General features: G+C 42.0%; 1 protein-coding gene across 2 annotated transcripts in view; it reads left to right on the forward strand.

The window, feature by feature from the left end:
* ST3GAL3 (ST3 beta-galactoside alpha-2,3-sialyltransferase 3) overlaps nt 1-20,552 on the forward strand; it is a 169,087-nt gene that overhangs the window by 83,727 nt on the left and 64,808 nt on the right. For both annotated transcript variants that reach the window (XM_088526104.1, XM_088526105.1), the window contains one exon: nt 14,112-14,206. In XM_088526104.1, the coding sequence (XP_088382230.1) occupies nt 14,112-14,206 (95 nt within the window). The remainder of the gene's footprint in view (nt 1-14,111; nt 14,207-20,552) is intronic.

The raw sequence follows: 20,552 nt of genomic DNA on the forward strand, positions 1-20,552 counted from the left end.
TATGATGTGCCTCGTCTCTGTGAGATTTGTTGTTTGAAAGCTGGTGTTTTACTGCCTTGTGTGCAGCTGCTGCAGAGCATTGGTCAGCCTGAGAAAGCAAGGGGAGATGTGCTTGAGCAGTTGATAGCTGCTGTGCCTACTCTTGCTGTTCAGGGCAGGCTTTGCACTTACTGACTCGTGCTCCTCACAAATGGAAGTCCAAGAGCATCCTGAGCACCCCAGGTTTTCTATGCTTGGGCAGGACAGCTGTTTCCCCAGGAAGTATCTGGGGCTCATGGTTAATAGGGCCCTTTGGCTCCTTATAGGTAGTTTGGTTCTGGTGCTCTTGTGCAGAGAGACTTTAAAAGTCCTGTGCAACAGATTTGATTCTCCCAGAGCATGTAGAGCTACCAAGCACATTCCTGGAAGAAAGGTACCTGCGCTGTTCTCCTGACCTTACAAGTTAGTGAGCTGTCTAAAGGGGATAAGTGATCCCAGGTAAAACGGGGTGATACTCAGTAAGTGCAAACAAGAGACTTGCAGTACACACCATGGAAAGTAGTTGTGAGGTTTGGGACATGCAGTCCAGGAACCACATAAAATAGACAGGAAATGTAGTTATGCTTCTACAGCGTAGAGATTGAGTGTGCTTCCCAGAAAAGAGCTGTATGTTACTGCCAAGACGTAAGTGAGACCGTAACATTTTGGGGATGGATAACATCTCACAGGCAGAATAACGGGAAGATTTGGATGGCAAAGGGAAAATGAGAGGTAGGAAGCCATGTGATTGCTGAGGCAGCTGGATACGCAGCAGATGGGATGAAAGCAAATATCCTGACCAGCCTCTGAGGGAAAGAAGCAAGAGAGCAGAGGGAGATCTTCTGTGGTGGATCCTGCAGCTGAACTGAACTGAACTCTCTGAGTTTGCTCCAGGAAGGAAAGGTAGAGGGCGAAAACACTGATGTGATCCTTCTGTAGACTGTGTTTCTGCTTACACACATCAGAAAGAAAGAAGAAAATATTCTGTTCTTCATGCATCAGGTAATATACCTGAGCAACTCCTTGCCAAAGAATGTGGTGGCTGCAAAACGTCTGCAGGGATTCCGGGAGAGTCTGGACAAATATTTGGAAGAGAGAGAGGCATTGGTGGAAGGGGCCGAGTTTACTGATTAGACAAACAACATCAAGCTCAGGAAATCTGCTGAGCTGAAGATGTTAAAAGCTGTGTGAAAGTTAGGGAGGAAAAATTTTTTCTTTGCCCTGTTCTTTACCCTGAACATGCATGTATTGCCATTTTTGGAAAAAGGATTTCGGACTCTGATCTGACCCAGTACAGCCTTGCTTGCATCCTTAGGTAGAATTTTCCTTACTTCTGTTGATTTTTTCAGAAATAATCCCAAGCTAAAAATCAAAATCTTTCCATACACCTTTTTTTTTGCCCTCAAATCCCAGCAAATTCTGATACAGTAGCTGCAGGTATTGAAGACTCGCACATCTCTGATCCCCGTGTCTCTGTGCTGGGCTTAGGTTTGGTGATTGTTTGCATTGCTCCAAAGCCTGGAGATCGCTGCCGTCCCAGAGTCCAGGCTCTGCACACATGTTTCAGGTACTGCCCATGAGAGCTTACAGTGCAGTGCAGGCAGTTTGCTTAGATTTGTCTTTTGCAAGGTTAAGAACGCTTTCAATATCAAAAGAAGAAATATGTAGCCACTGAATTAAAGTTTGCGCTGACAATTTTAGGTTATCCAAAGTTGTGCTAACCATGGGCATGTCTGGGAACTTTTTATTGCTGTTGTCCCATATCAGCCTATTCTCATTTCCTCTAGAGTTGCAATTGCATTTTTATTCGTAACTCTTGTCCTCAGTGTGGAAAATGGCTATTTCTTAAAACTAGGAATTCTGTTTTTATAGGTTAGCTGATAAAAGGGAGCAGGAGTTGGACCTGTTTTGTTGCCCCTACAGTTTGGTATCACCCAGAGGAGTTGTTGATTTGATTCACTTCACAACTGGTCAGATGCTAAAATAAAAAACATTGCTGTAAAGCATGTATCAAGATATGTTTCTACAGAAAAGCATGCACTGGGAAAACTCAAAAATAATTACTATGAGTATTGTAACATGAGTGACCTGTTCTGTTCAGAGGGTGTGTAACTATGCAGTTTCTGTTGAATTCAACAGTCTCAACTGTTTCAGGATTTTTTTCACTTACGCTTAAGTTTAGACAGTGATGTTTCAATAGCATTAATGTAGTAATTTACAGGTTTTTAATATCGAGTTGCTTCTGAACTTTGCTGCCAAATGCTCTTAGTCTGTAATTCTGTAAAAATAAGATGTCCAGTCAGAAAAAGAGAGGTCCAGTTCAGGAGGGTGAGCAGAGACTTTAGCCTCAGTGTGAGGCTGATGGCAGATCACAGAGTAAGCTAAGATGATGCTGCAGAGTTTGCGTCATGACTGCGTGGAGTCTGTCTGAATGTTTGCCCAAAAGGCACCCAGAAGGACTCGTGGGAAGCTTTGCTTTTGGCCCACAGCATTGCTCTTTTGCTGGCTAATGAAAAATCTTCCCTTCTCATGAAGATCAAGGGATACTAAGATAAAGCAGTTCTTTCAATTTTTCTATTTAGGGAAATTTAAGTGTGTCCTGAGTGAGATGGGGTTGTGTGCTTTAACTTTCTTTAAACTATCCTAAGATAACATGAGGAAATTGATTTTAGAGACTGAATCTTTGGAAAGGGTTTCAAATGACAGTCAAAATGTTTTCTGGGATTTTTTATTACAGCTTTGCATAGTAAATTATTATATTTAAGGAACTTTTTGTTTGCTTGACCCATAGCTTGCTTGTTATTTCTTCTATTGTACTCCAGTAAGTTCAAAGAAATGAAGAAGTGTCTATTGAGCTATCAGATGGCAAAAGCATTTAAGAGAAGGCTTTAGAAATAGCTGATGATTAATATTGCTCGTCATTTACATTGTAGTCTTCATTTGCTTTTACCAGTGCATTACAAAACTTTCCATTTTTAAGTTGTAAGCTTTCATGACAACTTTTGTTCCAACTTTTCCTACAACAGTGTTTATTTTGTTAACAGTATGAGTAACTGAGAGCAAAATGATTGCAATTTGTCATCATAAAGGAGATTTCTTGTCCTGTACCACAGATTGTGTCTCATTCCAAAATGTCTGGAGTGAGAAGTTCAGTATCTTTATGAAATTAGTTCTGAAACTTTCAACAAGAGGAATAAGAACACACACACCTTCCCTGTGACATGTATTTTGTAAGTAACTGTGAAGTGCTTGAGTACTATAATGGTTGTGCAGGCCATCTAAGTGGTTAGGCAAACACTGATTGGCAAAGAGAAGAATGTGAAAATAAAACAAAAACGGACGATGCAAAGAAAAGAAAGTGAATAGGCTGAATTCCAGGCCAAGGCGGAGAGCAAGTTACTTTTTTGTGGCTCTGTGCTGGATCTGTGGAGAAGTTGGGTTACGAGGTCACCCCGCGCACTCCGTTCCGCCCTCCCGTTCCCGTCTCCGCTCCCGCGGCCCGGAGAGCTCCGTGTGCGGCAGGATGTCTGTGTCAGCCAGCAGCGCCGCGGACTCAACCTTCGCGATGCTGGGTAGCCCACGGCGGGCCACCGGGAGAATATTAACCATGGGAGTGAGCTCATTATGGCTTTCCATAAAGGCTGAACGTAGTTCATGCAATTAAAATGTTTCTGCTGGGACTAAAGCAGCGGATCAGCAAAGCTCATGGCTATTTGTAGTGTTTGGGAGTGAATATAAATGACTGTTACGAATGCGCCGGCGGCATTTCTTTGGTTTGCAGCTTGGGATCACTCAGGCTGCGTTTTGTCCATGTGCTAGAGCTGCTTTTGATAACAGGCAGAGCATGTGTAATTTCAGCTTCCACCGTCTGCCTTGTTTTCTTTCTCACAGCTGTAGGAAAAGTGCTTTCTTTATCAAGGGCATTCAAACAAGAAACATACTTCTATGATATTTTTGTTCCCTCATCTTCACCATGACCATTTCCTTTAGTAGCTAATAATATTTAATATATATTTCAGTGACTTACATTAATCTCAAATGCATAAACCAGCAGCATCCTTTTTTTGTACTGGCTTGTATTGTGGGAACTCACTGGAATGAACTATCCCATCAAAAAGCCCCATTCCTGGGAGGAAGAGGAGGAGGAGGGGGATGCTTGCACCGTTCCTTGAGGTGGTACAGCAAGAGTAACACGGAGAGTCTCTCTGCTTTGATTAATGAATCAGGGAGGATATCTCCTCCCCTCCCAAAAAAATTACAGTGTTTTGCAGAGCAGGCTCTCAAGAACGTACCTCTCACATCAGGTATGTATCCGGCCCCAAAGCAAAGCAGTTTGAAGAAGTCACTGCAGTGGCACAGGATCACAGGCAGAGGAGGCGGGTAAGAGCACTAGCTAAAGAGAAAAATCATATTTTTTGCCCCCCTTTTTTTTTAATCAGAGGTTTTACGTTGCACCTCCAGTTACTTCTTCCCTACCTAATTTATAACTCAGGCAAGGCATTTCTGTGTGGCATGGTGGAGAGAGGCTAGCTAGCAGTCTGCTCTGTCCCCTGTCTGCAGCTTCCTCTGCAGCGCACACTTGCTCCTTCAGTCAATAAATCTGAGCAGTTTCTGAAAAATGGAGACAAGCCCCTTTCGTTTCTGCCAGGTGGCCTCTGACACGGACACTTTCTTCAGTGTCCATTCCCAATGCCTTATCTCTGAAAGCAGTACCAAGAAAGAGGTTTTACAAGCTCAGTGTCTTACCCTTGCTTTGTGGAAATATTTGTTTATTTTTAAAAACATTTATATAATGTCCCAAAGGCCCAAAGGAGAGAGGCTTATATTAAACAGTTCTGATGCTATCTGAAAAGATTTTAAGGCCTGTTGTTTTACTGATAACTCTCAAACTAAGAGCTGGAATTAGTAAGACAAGAAGACAGAGAATTACATGAAACTGGGTGCAAGGTCCCTGTCGCCCATATAAATCATTCTCTCCAGTTGCAGAGGGACCTGCTGGCACCCCGGGGAGCTCCTGTTTGAAAAGTCACCCCCAAAAAGACCCTCTGTCCATTTTAACCACATCCCAGTTAGAGCATGTGAATTTAAAAAAAAAAATCATTGGAGGTTTTTGCATCTGGTTAGAGGAGGAAAGAGCCTCTGTGCGAGCAGCACCTGGCTGCTGCCGGCGCGTGCAGCGGTGCAGTGTGCAGTCTGTTGGGCACATGAGTGACAGAATCACATCTGGGATTTTCCCTATTGCTAAGGATCTCATCAATAGCAGCTTTGTAGCTTTTCTGCAACTCTTTTTCAGTAAGTGGCAGTATTTTGCTCATCATTTTCTTTAATATATATTGCTCAATGCATGTCAGGGAGATGTCATTGTTTCCCTTTGAGTACCTGGGAGATGGTATCTACAGTCATTTCATCCAGGGTTTCACTCAATAGAAGAAAGCTTATTCTATGATCAGATGAATTTCTTTGCTTTATTACCAAACAAGCTTGAAAATCCTACAACTTTCTTGAACAACTTCATACAAGGAGGAGCATGACAACATAAATTCTTTAGGCGTTAGGAATTTGTGCAATAGAGATTACTTCCACCTTCACTGTTCCTTTAGTAAGTGTATCTGTTTTCTGAACTGTGCAAATTGTGACGTGGAATCCAGCTAAAAAGCTTTGTTCAGATTCAAGATGTCAGAATTGTGCTAGTCTGTCATCCCTATGCTTGTCCAGCACCTACGTGTTCTCACTAGAGTTCTGACATCTTGCTGCCCCACATCTTCCTGTTTTCTCAGTGAAACTGTAGACCTGATTTAATATTGACACTGTTGTGCTAATTTTTTATTTAAACCTAGCTTGTGAAGTGGGGAGGCAGTCCCCTAAATCTTAAATAGAAAGGAAATGGAAAATGGGCCATGCATTTGCTTACTTTGACCATTAATTTATACAGTATGTGAAGAAACTGAGCAACTTTTCTTCTTGTCTCTGCTTCTTTGGGTAGAATTGTTTCTCTGTCTTGTGTGCTATAGGCAGATATTGTTGCAATAGCTTCTACAGACCTTTTTCCCTCCACTTTTATTGTTTTGCTTTCATTTCCTGTTTGTGTCTGAAAAAGGGCTTGTCCTTTGCCTGCATTTTCATTAGGGAGACTTTCCTCTGTAACACCTGAAAATCACTGTTGGGAGTTGCACTGATGAGATTGCAAGCTATAAAATATTCAGTAATTATGAGTCAAGACAGAAAATCCCATGCAGTTTGAAAATAATGAAGGATTTCTTTTTATTTGTCTTCTGGATATTGAGGTCTCGTTTTCAACTGTAAGAGCTAAGAAAATCCTTTTATATGTACATATATATGAAAGCTGAGATTCTCTCAGGAATGTGATACAAGGTGCTGGGGCCACTGGGATATTTCAGAATATTGCAATGTGTAACAAAATCAGAAAAGCTGACAATACTTCTGGTAATGTGATGGTGTACTTTGCAGCAAGTTAATATTTCCCATACCATTTTAAAAAGAAAGTTGATATGATTTTTTTTTTTTTGGTCCGAATTCTTAAGCAACATTGATCATTCTGGATGCAAATGAACCTTGAAAAGATTACGGCCGTTCTTCCTTGGAAGGGCCCGTTCTCTTTCAGTAGCGGTGCTGGAAATGCAGGTTTCCCTGCCAGGCCTCCCGGCTCCCGTCGGACCTCATGCGGGAGAGCTGTGCCCCGAGCAGCGCTTTGACCTGGAGCGGAGCAGCGTGCCAGAGGTGAGGGGACACGAGGCGTGCAGGAACCAGGAGGATTATGAAGTCCCTTCCCCTGCCTATGCAAACATCAAATCATATGATCCCTTTCACAAACTGACCAAGCTTCACCTCGAGTAATTTGTTCTGCACTTTCCCGTCTTCCTCGGCTTCCATTACAAGGCTGCTTGGAATGTCTCCATTTTAAACATTAGTGACCTTATTCCCATCTTCAGCTAGCTGTATCACGATCAGGTCATACTCATTTGTCTTTTGTGCCTATTTGTTCTTCGGCTTCAATAGCTCTTTTCCTTCCTCGCCTCATCCCGTGTGCTGTATGTAGGGAGAGCTCTCCCATCTGCTCTGCCTGTGCTTGGCTCTGCTGAGCAGTCTCTGTGCTCTTAGTTTAGCCGATGACTGCGCCTTCCTTTTTGCCCTGCTCTGTAAACATGTACAACTTATTTTCGGCTTTCTTAACATACATGCACAGCAATTATATATGGTAGACAGAGTAATTAAGTGTTCCAGGCTCCTCCTCCAAAGGCGCAGGTATTCCTTGTGAAAACCACTAGGAGCTTCACTGTTCCCTTCAATACTTTCAAGTCTGGAAATTGCTCTGGTACAGTATATGTAATAAGAAAGAAATGATGGGAAAGGCTTTTAGAGCAGTGAATGGCAATATGCATATATAGGATGTGCTGCACCACGAGAGGCTTCCAGCAATTGAGAGCAATCCCACTGCAAGTGGGAGCAGGAAGGAGCAGTTGGCCCCAGTAGGGTTGTCAGGAACGCCGGGGCTGTGGGTTACTTTTTCTTGGCAAGCAGAACTAAAAGCAGTAATATGGTCTTATAAAATCAAAGCAGTTTCTGCTTTTTAATATAGCGTGTAGCTGGCATTGATGATGAAGGACAACACCTGCAGTCTTCTAGAACGTATGTTAGATGTGCAGAAGGACCAGTGTCACCGAGCAGCAGTTAGCCTAGATGCCTGCTGCTCTCCTTCACCAGAAGCAGCGATCTCCTTCCTGGTCTGGGGGAGTGAGCAGGAAAGTGGCTGTGCTCAACCTTGGCTACCTGGCCACGTTGCTGGCTGGCACCTTTGATGCGAGTTGAGCCTTTTTATCAGGAGGAAGGATTGGACCCTTTCTCCTTCCCTCCCCATCTGCATTATTTTTTTTCTCGGAAGGCTTTGCAAACTCAAACAGCAATTACAGTCTGCTTTTGCTCACCTTCATCGTGTTTCCAAATACCACGGAACTGTAATCTCATCCATTTGGCCCAGTGCTTTCTCGGAGGCCTGGAACACCACACCTGGCTTCTGGTAGGAAAACTAGCGGTAATTCAATCCTGTATCTTTGACAATAACACGTTAAATGCAAACTGTGACGTTGAAGTGATAGGAGCCTTTCTTGAACTAACACAATTCTAAGCATGTCTAAAAGTCAGGTTTTCACCTGTTGCTTAATTGTGGCTTGGTATTAGAGGGTTTGGTGAACAATAACAAACTTTGCCTGTTGTCTCATATGCTGTGAGGCAGGTCAAGACAAGGTTTCTGCTCAATCTGAATTTTAGAGCTTTTTTTCTAAAGGAAGCCAACCTCTAAACCATGCTTCTTGCAGGCGGGTGTGTGTGTGTGTTTGTGTTTTCTTAAGTGTTTCAGGAACCACTAGTAAAATCTGAGGGTTTGGGTTGAGTTTTATTATTTTTATTTTAAATTTTTACAGTTTATCTCAAACTCTTAAATCCCCTAAATCTTGATATCCACTTTATAGAGACACTGCAGGTAAGCTAAGCTATTCAGGACCCTGATAGACTTCATGAATGTTGGAGCAGCATCAGGTAGCAGGAGAGACAGAGCTGATATTAAATGAGTCTTTGATTTTATGTCTCCTTGGTGCGTAAGCACCAGATATTAATGGCTGCAGAAAGGTTAAACTTTACGTGTCTTCCTGTTTATCACAAAGGTACAGGGTACAAACAGAAAGCAGTCTTGGCAGGCAACAAGCTTGCAAATTCCATGTATTGCTTATCTAAAGTTGTGTTTGTACTGAAATTTGATTACCATATATGAACGTAAATACTTGTCCCAAGGAGTCTGAAGGGTAGCTCCAACTGTAGCCGAGCAGATTTTGGGGTACTCCATCTCCTTATAGTCCTCCATGAAAACTGTTTTAAAAGAAATAGATTTCTGCAGAGCTTAAAAGATCATCTAGGTAATTTTGCCTCTTTAAAAGTAGATGCAGCTGCTACTAACACTTACTTGACAGATACTTTTGCAAACTCGTTCTTAAAAATAAATTAGGAAGCCAAGAGGGATGATGGAGGTGCTGCAACACGTGTCCAGGCAAGAGATTCTAATGTCTAAAAACCATTCAAATTAGAAAAAAAGCTTTCCTTTGTTGCATTTTAAGCCTAGGACTACTTCTGTTTATCAAAGGTATGAAGATACTACCTTTCTTTCTTTGCAGTAGCCTTGTATTATTGAAGTACTTAATAACTGCAAGTGCTGCTACAGGGACTGCAGTTGGATAGGGTTTTTTCTTGCTTTATAGACTTAGCTTTCCCTTTCTTTTCTCTGTCTTTGCAATATAGTTGGTTCCAAGGTTTTTTGGAATGCCTTGAGCGCTCCAAAAACCCAACGTTAATACCTCACTGCTGTTCTTGCAGAACTGATTACACTGGCTCAGTAACGGACAAAACTCAAACCAAGTAGTATGGTGTTCTTAGGAAAAGATAGAGAGCAAAGCAAAGGAATTTTATACCGCTGTATAAATCAGTGGAATTGGAATGGGGAATGACTAAGTGGTCAAGGACTTGTCAGCCTGAAAAAGAGAACTGAAGGTACCACCAGGATATGTAAAATCTTGAATGACCTGGGAAAAGACAGGTAGGGAACAGGGACTCGCTGCCTCTCAAGACCAAGGGAGCCCAAATAACAGTTTTGAGTGGCAGTGACCTAGTGTGACTGGGTCCTATGTACTAGGTTGTCCTTCCTGCTTTGCATCTGATTTGTTTCAGGCCATTTTTGCAGTTGTTTGAGATCAATTTAACTTTTGGCTTGATCTCTAGTATTAAAGATTTTCGTCTTGCAGCCATCCATTTGTGGCTCGTTCATTCGATGATTTAGGAAAAGAAGTATGTTGGTTGTCGGATGGGGTTAATCCTTATTAATGCAGTTTCTTAAGTTTTTCAGCTGCTTGAGGAATCTTTGAGCTGCTTGGATTTTTGACAGAGGATTAGTGTCAGTGAGAAATGTGAAATCGGGACATCACAAGCTTCCTCGCTCCCCATACTATCAAACCGTGTGGCTCCCCAGAGAAGGGACGGAACATACTTGGAGGTTTCCCTAGGGAAGAAATTCGTTTAGGTTTTTCTCTGTGCTTTTGTAAGTGCCTGTATCAGAGGAGCTAATTATTTGATGCTCAAATACTTTGAGGTTGTATTTCAGCCTGTTATTAATAAAATTGTTGGATTTTATGTTTTCTGTCTACCCGTGGGTGCTTTTGAGCAGAGGCAAGCAGGAGTACGGATAGTGGTCATGCAAGAACAAATAAGTCTTCTCTTTTGTGTATGAAAAAGAAATCTCTCTTTGGAAGTTATCCATGCCCTTTTGCAAGTGTAACGCACAGGTTCTATTCAGCCTTCAGTTCTAGCACAGTTTTCTTTTGTTTCTTTTTTCTCTTCAGCTTCTTTTTTTTTTTTTATTTTCTGATTTTCCCTCACTAAAAAAGCAACAGAGGGCAGGACTGTTTGAAATAAAAAAAATGGAAACAGTGGGACTGCTGATGCTGTGTGGAAATGTTTGAGGCATAAGCCTGCAACAGAGCTTGGTGGCTGCCCGTCTGCCTTTTCCTCCTAGTGCCCTGATTTTTAGAAACATGGTGCCATCTGCACCTCTCCTCTTTCAGGGACTTGGCGGTGTCTCTTCCTTCATTCCCAAGACTACTGTCAATTGCTTTATTCTACTATCTCTCTGGTCTAGCTAATTCCCTTCTATGCGTTTATGTCTTTATATTATTTGCCTTGAAATCATTAGATAGGAATAAGGAGCAGATTCTGCTCCAATTTGAACATGAAATTGTTCAAAAATACTTCGATAGAGGAGATTCTCATCCAGGACGTGCCTAAAAGTTAGCTCTATAGATGTTGGATGGCTAAACCAGCATGGCTCCATATGGCACACGCGTGAATAGATCTGGGGTCAAGGTGCAGACTGGATAAAGCTCTCAAAGTGCGTGTGTGTCTGTAAGCTGGAGCAGGACTGCCTCAGCCCATACAGTGCAAATTGGTTTTATGCCTCTAGGGTTTGATTTTAGCTGATGATGGATTGTCGCCACATGTAGACTTGCAGCATAGATTTAGGCAGACTAGATCAGCCTTCTAAGTAGAAATGTTTTGGGGTCGCAGCTCTCCTTACTTGTCAAGGAGAAAATAACTGGAGATGTGATTCTTGCAAAGGCAAGAATCCCCTAGACAGGTATCTATATCACACTTTCTTGTGTATATAGATTGCTGTTTAAGAATAGTTTCATGGCAGTACACTTCCTTTTGCTGTATGCAATGACAAATTGTATTTGGGATTTTTACTAATCTCCGTGTAAGGAATGAAAACTTCAGAGCTGGGGAAAGTTTGAGCTGTGCTTTGTAATTATCATTTCCGGCACTTAATTTATTTGGATGTCACTGGCTGTGTTATTGAGTAGATAATTTAAACTAGTGTTTTGTATATACTTGGCATTTCTGTCCAGAAGTGTGCAGGTCATAAAAGTGTGCAACAAACACTCAAATTTCTTATCTTTTCAGGACTACCATGTGCTATGAAATTGCGTTGTGTCTGTTATGGAATTTGTGGTGGGGTAGAAGGCAAATGTTTAAAATGTAAGTTTAAGCCTCTGGCTTTTGAAAAATTGAAGCTCTGGATTTATGTGCTTTTTGCTTGTAGAGCACAATTTCCAAAGTTAAGGTTGTTGGTGCAATAAACCTGCCTTTTAGATATCAGTGATGGATGATTCAGGTAAAATGCAGCTACCCATGCACGAGCTGTTCAGTAGATACAACAGTTAACATCCTTCAGAAACTTTTTTGTTTTCCTGTTTGACAAACTCCCACACATTCCTTGGAATGTATTTTAGGTGCTCTGCAGAGAGCGTTCCCATGGACTGTTTGAGGCATATCCTGATATTTCCTGAAGGGTCCTAGGATACGCCAGGCGCACTGCGGAGCCGAGACAGAACAGCCATGCTCCTGGAGAGCTTTGGCAGACACCATTTCCCTGTCACCGCTGGACATCACTTCTGGCCTGCTCTGATTTAGTGAGGTGGCAAAGTGCTTTTCATAGATCATGAGCTTGTAACATTCATGATCTCTTAATATTTCCAAAATGGAACTGCCTTTGAGATTTATGGGAGCTAAATATCCTTTCGTTCTCCCTCTTTTTCCCCATATGGATATAATATTTCCCCCCCAAACTGTTCCTCCCTGCTGCTTAAATAAAATAAAAATGTAAATTTCCCTGGCTGTGTTTACAATAGCGTTAAATATTACTGAACGATAGCAGGTGGCCTAAGGCCACTGTTCCAAACTAGAAAATTCTTCAGTTTACTTGTGGTAAAGCCAATAATGAGACTGGTAATCACTTCACCCTTCTCTTTGGGCACCACTTTGGCCTCCCGCTACAGAACATAGATTGGAAAGGCATCAGATTGGCCCTGCTCATGTTTCGGATGCTTTTTGGGACTCCTCTTGGGGAGCATCTGACCTCTCTCCTGGCTTTACCAGGCACCTTCTAAGAAGGAATCATCATTAGAAAGAGCATTCCCTACTGCATACCAGACTACCGTAAACTGTCTCTTCCTGTCAGTTAATGTTTTCTACGAATAAATAACTGCCTTTTGAGTGAGCCTGACCTTACAGCCTGCGTCTTCGTTTTTGCAGTGTTCTTGAGTAGTTCTTACTGAAGTAAATAGGTTCTTAATTTTCTCTCTCCTTTGTTCCTCTCTACTATCTTTTAGCATCTCTGTAGGGAACGCAGCTCTTGACTTTCAAGAGGACATTAAAGTCTGCTCACGTGTGCATTTTCTGAAGGACAAGAGTTATCCTGCAAACTGTGCATCACAGCAGTAACCAGAGTAGTTGCAGTAATCTTTCACTTGAAGTTATATAAACTCCTTCATGTCCTCAGTCCTCCTGTGCGCTCTAGAAAAACATTCCTTTCTTTCTAGATCAGCCATGTAATCTGTGCAGCCTGCTTTTATGGTAATAGATTATCCTATTAAAGGTTGCATGAGTGGATGTGAAGCCATATGCATGGGTGAGTTTGAGTCATTCCTCTCTCAGGTTGTTAAACACTCAGTCTCTCTCTTCCCCCTTCTGCAACCTCTCATTTACAGGGCATCTGCGATCGTACTGTATTTTGAGCCATTTGCAGTTCAGAATTTGTCGCATCATTTCTTTGCTATGCCACTATCTGAAACTCTTCCTGTATATATGGCTGTGGCATAGTGCCGACCAATCTATCCAAAATAAGGTTGTTCAAGTACAAGCAGCTGTATAATTACATGGAATTGCCTGTTGACTGTAAGACCGGTGTAAAGAGAGGATTAAATCTGTGCTTTAAGTTTAGCCCGATACCACTACCTAATTTAGCGGTCTTGAGTTGAGATCAGATCAGGGATATGTTGTGCTTGTGATAGGGCTGTCGAGTCGATGCACTTTCTGATTGTGAACATGCAGTAACATGTTCCGAGGCGACTCTGAACATGCTTTTCTACAGCGTGGCTTGATGCTGCCTCCTAATCTCTTGTTCTGTTTCCTTTCTTGCATTTGTTACGATAGCTGCTGCACGTGTGCATATGAATGAGGTAGGAGCAGCCAAGTGCAGGTAACTCCTGCATTTGTCCACTGCATTCGCACCTGCACAGTACATTGAATAGTGGGCATGTATGTAACCAACAGTGTAAGGACTACCCTGGAGCCGTTCCTCACACCCTTCCACGTGTTGGCATGGACAGCATATAAATTGGTTGATTACTTTTGGTATCAAAGTAAAACTGTCTAAACTCTTATTTTAATTGTCAACATACTGTAGATAATTTAAAAGCCAAACTATAGTTAGGAAGTTTGTATGTCATTCTATATCATTGGGAAAAATTGATCACCATAATGGTGATTTGAGCGTCTTGGGTGTCCTCATGTCACAGAACATATTGATGAGTTCATTCCACTATAGGCATTTTTCGGTAAGAGTAAAATCTCCACACTGTTCTACTCCCATGGAGGAAGTAGAATCAGCACTTATGTATGGGGATCATCAACGATCCTATGGGAATTTATTCCTCCAAGTTTAAGAGTTAATTTCTCTCTTGTTTTGGTTTTCTCAGGTTCTCCAAGCCGGCACCAATGTTCTTGGATGATTCCTTCAGGAAATGGGCACGTATCAGGGACTTTGTACCTCCCTTTGGAATTAAAGGACAAGGTATGAGAAAATGATACAGCTTTTGAAAAAGAAGGTGGTTCTTGCAGTTGTTTGCCCTGCCATCTTTTGTTTTGTTTTGAATGCCCAGTTGATCTTTTAGGCTGTGCTTTTTAGCACTGTACAAGATGTCCTGAGAAACCAGGGTTTCCACAGGTGAAGGGTGGAGCTTAGGCTGGCCTTTTGGTTTAGTCTGTGGGACAATGTGGTTTGACTTTTGAGTGAGGTCAGAGAGGTGGTAGAGTCTCCTTTTTTGTAGATCTTCAATACCTACCTGCATGTGACCCTGTGCCACGTGCTCTAGGTGTCCCTGCTTGAGCAGCGGTTGATCTACGTGATCTCTAGGAGTCCTTTCCTCAACCATTTTGTGGTTCTGTGACAGCACTGTGTTCTGGAAGGAGTATTTTGATATCAATGACTACTTTAGCTGTAGGTCCTGGCTGACAGATCCTGGCTGATTTAAAGTGCTTATTTGTCAGTATTTTTTTGATGAACAGGTATCAGTGCTTTTTTCTAAAGCTTTGGAACACCTGGGTTGACCACTGGTGCAAATTATCACTTTCCTCTGGTAGCATTTGGTTGTATTATTACTTTATAGTCTGCTGCTTGTCGACTTATGTAACAAATAGGAAGAATCTCTTGCTTTGGTGATGACCTGCTACGATGCCCAGCCCTGCAGCTGGAGCGCGGTGGCAGAGGCTGCACCTCAGCCCCGCTGCAGCAGGGCAGGAGAGAAGCAGATGGTATCTCCATGGGGGAGACAGGCTGCTCACCTTCCTGCACCTCTGGGTGAGAGTGCTGGGGCAGAAAGGTTATACTCACTGCAGCGACTAGCTGCTGACTTCCAGAAGTCCCATTAATTTTCAAGAGCACAGATGGATCCTCTTGGAGTTAAAATACCTGCTGGAGATGGGGCTGCACCCCCATAAGCTTGGGTCTGACTGTCTCTCCCTCTCTTGCCCTGGAAGCAGATGTGGCAGTTGTCAGAACAATCTCTGATTAAAACAAAGACTTTACTGACAAATTTCTTCTGGCTTGCATTAATCCACTACTTTTCTTTGTATGTGTCCTTGCCTTGTCCTGTCAGTCTCTTGCAGCTCATTAAGCACCTAATTACTAACCTCTAAATCAACCAGCAGAGCTATCAGCAGAAACCATAAAATATAACACAATGGCAACACAAATGGCAGTGCTATTTTGGGCACAGGAGGGCATGGTGGCTTCCAACAGGCTCACAAGGTGTACGAGGCCAGGGCAGGCTGTCTGACCAGGGTGGAGGTAGGATTTGCAGGTCACACATGAGGTCACCTAGACCTAATAAAAATCATTCCATTAAATGGAATCCAAATGGACAAATTCACCAAAAGGGGATGACGGAATGGCTCTGGCAGCCTTCTTCCCAAGTTCGTTGCCAGCTTGTATCACCACTGCAATGTTATGTAAATCTGGTGCTTTATATTGGATTTCCTCAGTTAAAGAGAGAAATAAGAAATTGCCATTATTTAAATTGCTGAGAGCTGAAGCCATGGGACGGAAACAGTTGAATGGTGTTCTTTTTTTTTTTTTTTTTTTAATGCCCTCCTGGGACTAAATTTTGTGCCAAGTTTCAGTCTGGAGCAATTTCTGTGTGTGGGAGGGTTGAATTATAAATTGCTCCAACGCAGGATTTCTAATGGCTGTGCTGACAGGCTGTGAGTCCTAGCGCTGCGAATGGCGCCCTTTCATGTTACACATCACTTGGAATTCGTGCATCAGTCTCCTCTGCGCGACCCGCGGGACACGTTCGGGCTGAGCTGAGTGATTTGATGATGGGATCAGCACCTCATTAGGGCTTTCACTCAGGGCAATCTAATGATATCCAAACAACTGACCAAGGCAGGCAGTGTGGAGATAAGTCACGCACTTGTGCAAGATGAAGGCTATCAGAGTTGGGATGTGCATGGGAAAAGGAAAACGAGCAGTTGGGATGGTTGACAAAGTGCAGAGAGACGTGCTGTGTTGGAATAAATGGGTCAGGAGTTTTGCGCTGTGCATTAGAAAGCCCTGTCACACTAACAGCTGGGATTTCCTACAGGATTCGTGCCATGGAAGGTGTTTGGTGTTACAGATACCAGCTCTGACGGGGTTGGTGACTGGAAGATTTTGCTGAGGAATTTGAATATCACCTAACCTTTCCAAGTTACTGTGAGCTCGACCACCTGCAAAAGGACATTTTTGTGAAATACCATTACAAGATGGCCTCACTTATTCACTCATTTAGTAACTCTGTGTATTTCAAGAAACTTGTAGAAACTTCTTTCAGATAGCTTGAAGTCAAGATATTTCTAATAGCTTGGAGGATACTTCTCCATTTCTGCTTTCTACTATTAAATCTTTCCTCTGTTTTTCAGGCTTTTAGCTGAAATGTTTTTAAGTTCATACTCGTAGCTCTTTTTCCTTGCTTTATCTCTGGAAAGGAAAAGCTGAGAGAGACCTTTTTCATCTGTCACTTGATGTTACTGTGCCAACAAGGAACAATTTCAGTCTTGCAGCCTTTCAAAGAAAGGAGCTTCTGAGCAGTGTGGTTTACAGAGCTGCACTGATTTGGAGTAAAATGTCTATATATATCACATGTAAAACAGTAGAAATGGCTCCGAAATTTTCAGGACTGCTGCTCTTTAAAGACAGACGTATCGAAAAGAAGGCATTATGCTGATCATCTGAACACAGTTCAGCGGATACCTTTATTTTCTTGCCCCCAAAATGTGATTGTAAAGACAGTTCTTCAATCTCCAGATGTTAAAATGAGTGCAGTATAACACAGGAGACTCAGCATTGAGCATTTCTTCTTGAAAGAACACTCCTTTTTTCCCCATTAATTTCCTCGTTTGTCCCCTATTTAATTTATTAGGATATAGGCAAAGTGAGGCGAATCCTTGAGGCGCACAATGGAATTAGCCAACTTTAAGAGTTGCGGGGAAGATCAAACCATGACGAGTTGTTGCAGCTCCAAATGCCAAGATGTCCCGTGGGAGGCAACCCAACCCGCTGGCCGTGTCCCTCGCTGTGGTTTCAGTGCTCTTCGCTGTGTTTCTTTCCCAGCACCAGCCAGGCTCGCTCTGGCAGCCTTTTCTGTGCGGAACAAGGAGGCCGCAGCAATGCCAACCTGCTTAGCTAGTTGTACGGCGAGGTTTTCTGTTTAAATTGAAATTTCTTCTTTTGTATTCGCATCCCTTTCTAGTAACTGCTTCCATCAATGGAGCTTATTGGAGGGATGAATAAGCATATGTTGTCCATATTCTTCCAGAGATTCTCCAGCATGCTTTCAATATTAAATTTGTTAAAGAATAAGCAATAGAAACATTGTTTATTGTGTTGGTTAGATTATTAATCACAGAAGGCCTTCTCCCTAGATTTCCTTTTGTAGCTAAAGCAAAAGAAAGAGGTTTTCAGAAATAAGCAGCAAACAAAAGTGACTGTTAATAGGATTTTTCCCTAGATACGGCTTAAAGCATATAAGAGGCTTTCATGAGGAAGAGTAGCTGATATCTGGCATCCTCTCTGTGCAATGGGAATGGGAGAGTTGCTGTAGTGATTGTGAATTTAAGCAAAAACACATGGCATAGCATACACTTAAATTCAACAAACATGATCCTTTTTTGTAGTATCTCCTCTGTGCATTTAGTCAGTAACTGCTGAGCAGTGAGTATAGGTCTGTACTTCTACCTTTGCTCCAACTAGATCATTTTCAGGCAGAGAGGCTCCTTTTTGGCTCTAAATCAGTTTGCATTTGGAAAGGATATTTATTTCTTAGGGAGTGACTGTCTTGTCACTATCCAGAATTTTCATCCCATCAAGGATTCAAAAGGAGATTTTCCCCACTGTACTGAAGAATATTAAGAACGTTTTGAAGTCCTACAGTTTTAGCAGATGCTGTACGTAGTGCCGGCCAGGAGACTTCCTGATGCAAGAGGAACATCTGAAATTAGTGACAAATTATACAAAGATAATTAACGGACTGGAACATCTATTTTATGAGGAAAGACTAAGTGAGCTGGAGAAGAGAAGATTGAGAGGGAATGTTATCAACATGTACAAATACCTGAGGAGAGGATTTAAAGAGAATGGCACCAAATTCTCCTCAGTGATGGCTGGTGATAAGACAAGGGATAATACAGATTAAAACACAGGAAGTTTAATCTCTGTATGAGTAAGAACTTCCTCACTGTGAGGATGACAGAGCGCTGGAACAGGCTGCCCGGAGAGGTTGTGGATTCTCCTTCCTTGGAGATATTTGAAAGCTGCCTGGGTGCGACCCTGTGCCATGGGCTTTAGGTGTCCCTGCTTGAGGTGATGGCCTCTAGAGGTCCCTTCCAGCCCCAACCATTCTGTGTGATTCTGTGGCAGAGAAATGAAGCCTGCCCAGAGCACCAACCCTAGTAGACGCATTGTGCAATGGTTGATTGTTCTCATACTGGGTTTTATGTGGTTGTTTTCCTTTGTGTGAGTGCTTCTGGGAAGAGCTGTAGTTCAGTGCTGCTTAGCTGTGCTTTCATTAGTCTCTTGGGACAGAGGTCATTCACCTTCAGTGAAAATGTAGAATTTTCAGGCGTGCAAATGTTGGCACGTCAAATTGCTATCAGGAGAAAATCTCTCTTCTTTTCCTTCATGTTCTGTTCTTGCATAGTTTTCTTTCTTCCCCATCAACTTTCTTGGCCTAAGCAGTATTTTATCTTTGAGAAAACATATTTGTTTGGACATCACACTTGAAATTTACAACTGGCCCAAATTAAAACTATCAGAAAAGTAGGTCTTTCCCAACCTACTCTTGGAGCTTTTTATAAAGGCTGTAGTACTATGTGTAAACGCCTTCCCCCTCTTTTGACTGGTTCTTCTGGGGTTATCTCTTTTCTGCTTGAGTTCTCCAACTTTGTCATTATTTTGATGGCTTCTCTCTGTGTGGCTGGTTTTCCTGTTGTGAAACCTTCTTTTTGTTCTTCATACTTTTGTCCTTAATTAAAAAGCAAAAAGCGCACATATGCCTGTTGATTCTGTACCAAGTAGGTGTTAATACAAGATTGTTACTTCTTCTCCAGGGTGATTGAGACAGATTTCTGAAGTGAATTGTACTAGAATTTTACATTTGACCAAAATTGGGTATAGTTGCCATTATCACTTGGGAATGTATCTATAAAGATGTTGCTGTTTCTCTGGGGACGATAGCTAATTTTATAGCCTCAAGAAATTAAGTAAGACTAGAGGGAGGGAAATGTTGAATTCAGAAGAGGTAGAGAATCAGCTTTCCTTACTAAATGAGGTCTCTCAAAGTTATTTTGTGAATTTTTAAGTTAAATCAACACTTGCTCTGTAACATTCGCTTGATAAAAGTAGAGTCCCTTAGTTCAATCAAATGATCCTTTGCTGTTGAGTGTGCTGAATCATCCCTATCCCAACTTACTGAGGAAGGAAAAGTGCCCAAGGGGGAGCTCACACCCAGAACTTGCGATTAATTGGGTGATTCTGTGTTAAGGTTTCCAGGATTGCTGAAGTGTGATTGAGATGTGGATATTAGCCTTGTCTTTTCCCTTCCACAGGGAAGAACAAGTATTCTCTTGCTCTTTTCTGAAGTGCTACATCTTAACAGCAATTTCTGCCAAGTCTTACAGAAGCACTATAGTTGTTGGTGGGCTTTTTGACCTTGAAGACATCTCCTGGGCACATGAGAAGGGCCATCAAAATGCAGCAACAAAGGGAAGAACAGTCCTCTTTAACAACTGTATTTGTTTTCCCACTTGTCTTTGGATGACACATTGTGAATCTTTCAAGGTCCATTTTCATTTGGCATGAGTTAGCCTGTTTCTACAGACTTTATTGCTTCCTGTGCATCATACAAGAGTTCACATCAAACTGGTTAATGCAAGATTACTGCAAAATGCTGCCTATTTTCTGGCATAATTGTTTTTTAAATTAATGTTCCAACTCTCCCAGCCCTGGGATTATGTTGGAAACTGAGCTTGTATCCTGAAAAAACAAAATCTTGGTTGTGAATAAAAGCTTGAAAAAAAATCGCTCAAGGCTCTAAAGCTGCGATATAAATCAAGAGAGTTCATTTTTTGTATATTTTATTTATGTGTATTTTTAAAAGACTTTAAGGGCTTTCTGGAGTTTAAATTTAACACATCCTCAGTTTCCCAAAACTGTTAAGGAGGGATATGCTTCTTCGATCTTTTTTTCTGGCATTTGATTTTTTTTTTCTTTTTTTCTTTTTTTTTATTGGTTTGGATCTGCGAAACACTAGATGTGTGTTTTCCTAACAGCATTAAAAACCATCAAAAGAAGTATTTGTTTTGAAGTCCTGTTGCTAGTGAAG

The sequence above is a fragment of the Tinamus guttatus genome, unplaced genomic scaffold (assembly GCF_059628265.1).
Source record: "Tinamus guttatus ecotype Peru unplaced genomic scaffold, ASM5962826v1 Tinamus_guttatus_pri_ptg000242l, whole genome shotgun sequence".
NCBI lineage: Eukaryota > Metazoa > Chordata > Aves > Tinamiformes > Tinamidae > Tinamus > Tinamus guttatus.